At 36.9% G+C, this 3,407-nt stretch overlaps 1 protein-coding gene across 2 annotated transcripts in view; it reads right to left on the reverse strand.

The window, feature by feature from the left end:
• LOC107099308 (speckle-type POZ protein-like A) overlaps positions 1 to 3,407 on the reverse strand; it is a 17,461-nt gene that overhangs the window by 6,775 nt on the left and 7,279 nt on the right. For both annotated transcript variants that reach the window (XM_015397362.1, XM_015397363.1), the window contains exons 7-8: positions 2,177 to 2,354; positions 1,474 to 1,529 (exon numbers count right to left, since the gene is read on the reverse strand). In XM_015397362.1, the coding sequence (XP_015252848.1) occupies positions 1,474 to 1,529; positions 2,177 to 2,354 (234 nt within the window). The remainder of the gene's footprint in view (positions 1 to 1,473; positions 1,530 to 2,176; positions 2,355 to 3,407) is intronic.

Here is a 3,407-nt window from a genome sequence, read left to right on the forward strand (position 1 = left end):
TATCGGGTTAAATATCGGTGGGGTGGCCGATGTCCGATATTCAGTTTTAAGGCCGATACCGATAGGGGGCCGATTATATCGTGCATCCCTAGTACTCATTCATGTTTAAACATTCAACAATGTCTCATTGAAGAGGAGAACATTTTTAACTCTCTTGCAAACATTTTTCTGCAAAGGTAATAGAGCCTCTTGTAGATCTTTGAACTCAACAGCGCGGCTGTAGGTGGTGGAGGTTGGATGAGTAACTTTGGGTAGTCCCTACTGTTTTCAGACAAACTTTTCATTTCGTGTTCTTTTACCCAACATCTATGGAGTAATTTTGGTGCCTTCGAACTAAGCGTGCAGTGAGAACAATGTGCATCGTTTAAACTTGCACACCCTCACTGCCGTGCGCTCAAATCTGACAACGAGCTCTTGACTTCTCTGCACGTTCTCTGCTCTCGTTCGGCTCCACAGGATTAACTGATGTAGTGTTGTTTACAGCTGTGTTAAGACGCTTCTTCAATGGGCTCATCTGCCATTCCCAGTGCACACAGGAAAAATGGCAGAATTAAGTTTATTTCTTTTACCAACATGGAACAATTGTCACCGGTTATCGCAGAGAATGACGGTAACTGTAAAAATCTGGTTTATAGCCCAGCCCTACCTTGAACACCACATACCCAGACAGTAACCTGTTTGTGGCAGCATCAAGCTTTGGGAAACATTTTTCTTTATTATTTCACCAAATACAGACCAAACCAAGAGGAAAAAACTCAAGTCTGGGAAAAAGGTTCACACTTTAGCCGGACAGCAACATTAACATTTAGCCAGTCATGGTCAACGGATTAAAATAACAGCTTGTTTACATATTAAATGTCCCAATCAATGTCTAGAGCTAAAACCTATTAAGAGCCTTTGGGAAGACTTAAAAGATGCTGTTTAGAGAGAACCTCCTTGAAAAACGCCTTTTGATAGGAATTGGTTGCAATGGATTTTACATGCATCTTTACTATTATTTAGTTTTGCATCATCAAACACATTTTTGGAAAAGATGTTGTTGCAATGGCTCATGAAAGTGGTGGCAGTAAAAGAGCAGAATCATTAATTATATACAGTTAATAGAGCCGCAACAAAATTAACCCAAGTTAGTTTGATGGCGATTTTATTACAATTTTTCATTTCTTTAAGGGTGCAATAATAAAGGGGCTTACTATATAGGTATTACACACTTAAAAATTAGTTTTTTTCCCCCTCCAAATGCAGTTATACACTGCTTTTACTTGGTGTGTGACGTTAAAATACCAATAAAAAACACAATGAATATTAGGAGTACAACAAGACAAGACATGGAAAAGTTTAGGAAGTCTGAAGCATAGCACTGTAAAGCTAATAAAGATGTGTTCTAATTGCTAAAATATATTTCTTAAACAGTCATGCCTGCAGCATGACGAGTCCCTCGACAGGAATCAAGTTACTCAGTGCTGCTCTTACCTTTTTACTTTCTTCCATTTCATGTTCGAACATTGCATTAAAGACTGGGGACCTCGCTGTTAAAATAGATACAGAAATGAATAAATAAGCGTGCATTTAAAAATGATTGGTCAATGTCTCAATAAACACCTTCAACAATATGGCATGCCTAACACATGTTTATTTGCACTGCTTTAAACATTTCATTCACCTCTGCTTTGAAGGCTTTCGTAGGTCATACTGAGAGCCAGAGTTTCCTACAGTACTAAAGCTCAAATGCTGTTTCTCACTTGTTAGTTACTCTGGATTAAGGTCTATGCTCACTAAGTACAGTAAATATATATATTCAACACTCTAAAAAAGTGCAGCATTACTCCCATAATATTCACGCTGTAAGCATTTTTCTTCTCGGACAGTTCAGAAACCGCCATGACTAATCGAGATAAGCGCAGAGAGACAGCCTCTCAATCTCCCAGATCCCACAGTCATCTAGGTCAAGCAGAGCCAAGCAGGAGTGAAGATGTGGATTAGCAACCACTGCAGAACTAGGCAGCAACAAATCAAGCCAAGCACACAGACCCTTCTTAGCCTCTGAGGTGCTCAAGGCCCTTTCCAAGAGGTCATTCAGAATAAGCATCGATGTGTCTTTTTTTTTACTGCCACTTCTGATGTTGCACTGCTGAATGTTGTGTGCCAGTTCTGATGGGGGATGAAAATGTCCTACCTGCGAGGATGGATTTGTGCGCTTTGAACTCTTGGCCTCCCACATAGAGGCTGCAGTCTGTGAAGCGTGAACACTCCCACAGGTTCCCGAGGTCATCAGACAGCTGACACTCTGGTACTTTCAGCATGTTCATGTTGGACTGACCCGAAATGTTGACAGAGTCCTGGACGACACTTACCTGCACACATAAGATAGACAAAGAAAGAACATGAAGCAGTCATATTTCAATTATTTAGTTTCTTACATGCAACAGTATTCAAATCCATCTAACTTTTTTACATTTAGTAATTTTACAAAAATAAACTTTACAGTATTTTCTTCTGATTTCATTAACAGACCAGCAGGAACTAGAGCATAATTGTGAAGTAGAAGGAACAAGATATGGTTTTAAAAAATGTGTACAAATAAAAGCAGACCGTCACTTTTTTTTCTGCTATGAAAATATTTTATAAAGCAACTTTGTCTTTAGGGCTACAATAATGGTAAAATATTGGTCTTCAACATCAGTTAGAAACATTTTTTCTTATCAAAATGGCTAAACAAGATTCCAATGAGCATCAAACCTCAGGTTTTAAGTCCAAATCACACAGCAAGCATCAAACACAGTTGAAATATACTTTTGATTAAACATGACTGATTTAAAAAATTAGGGTATTAGTAGAATTATTTATAATTGCAAAGTTTATTAAGGTAAAGTGTAAAGTTTGTTCTATGACTTCTGCAGCATTTTGCATACAAGCAAATAAAAGTTCAATTAGGTCTTATCTGACTATAGGAACTGCTTTCACATATTCTCTCTGTACCCTGAAGTTAGTGTGGCACACGGGTTAAAGCAGAAGGTCTGCAACCTGCAGCTCCAAAGCGGCATGCAGATCTTTGGACCCTACAATAGCTTTTCATGGTGGCTAAAAATAAAACTAACTAATGCACTATAATAAATACCAGTCTTCAAACGTTTTGTGCTTTTTTTATTAATAATATTTGAAATTTAAAACATAATGTTTAAAGAAGCAGAAATGTTTTTAGATCAATATTTTTTATTACCTTTGAAATTATATGTTTTATTATAATTGTTTTACATCACATAATTCCTTATAGAAGAAAATACATCCTTTATCTTTATTATATCGATTTTCCTTATTTTACATGCTAAAATACAAATAAACTGTTGGTTTTTTTAAGATGGCAACAGATTTCCAATGGCAGATATTTAAAAAAAAAAAACTGTTAG

The sequence above is a fragment of the Cyprinodon variegatus genome, unplaced genomic scaffold, assembly GCF_000732505.1.
Source record: "Cyprinodon variegatus isolate N-32 unplaced genomic scaffold, C_variegatus-1.0 Scaffold857, whole genome shotgun sequence".
NCBI lineage: Eukaryota > Metazoa > Chordata > Actinopteri > Cyprinodontiformes > Cyprinodontidae > Cyprinodon > Cyprinodon variegatus.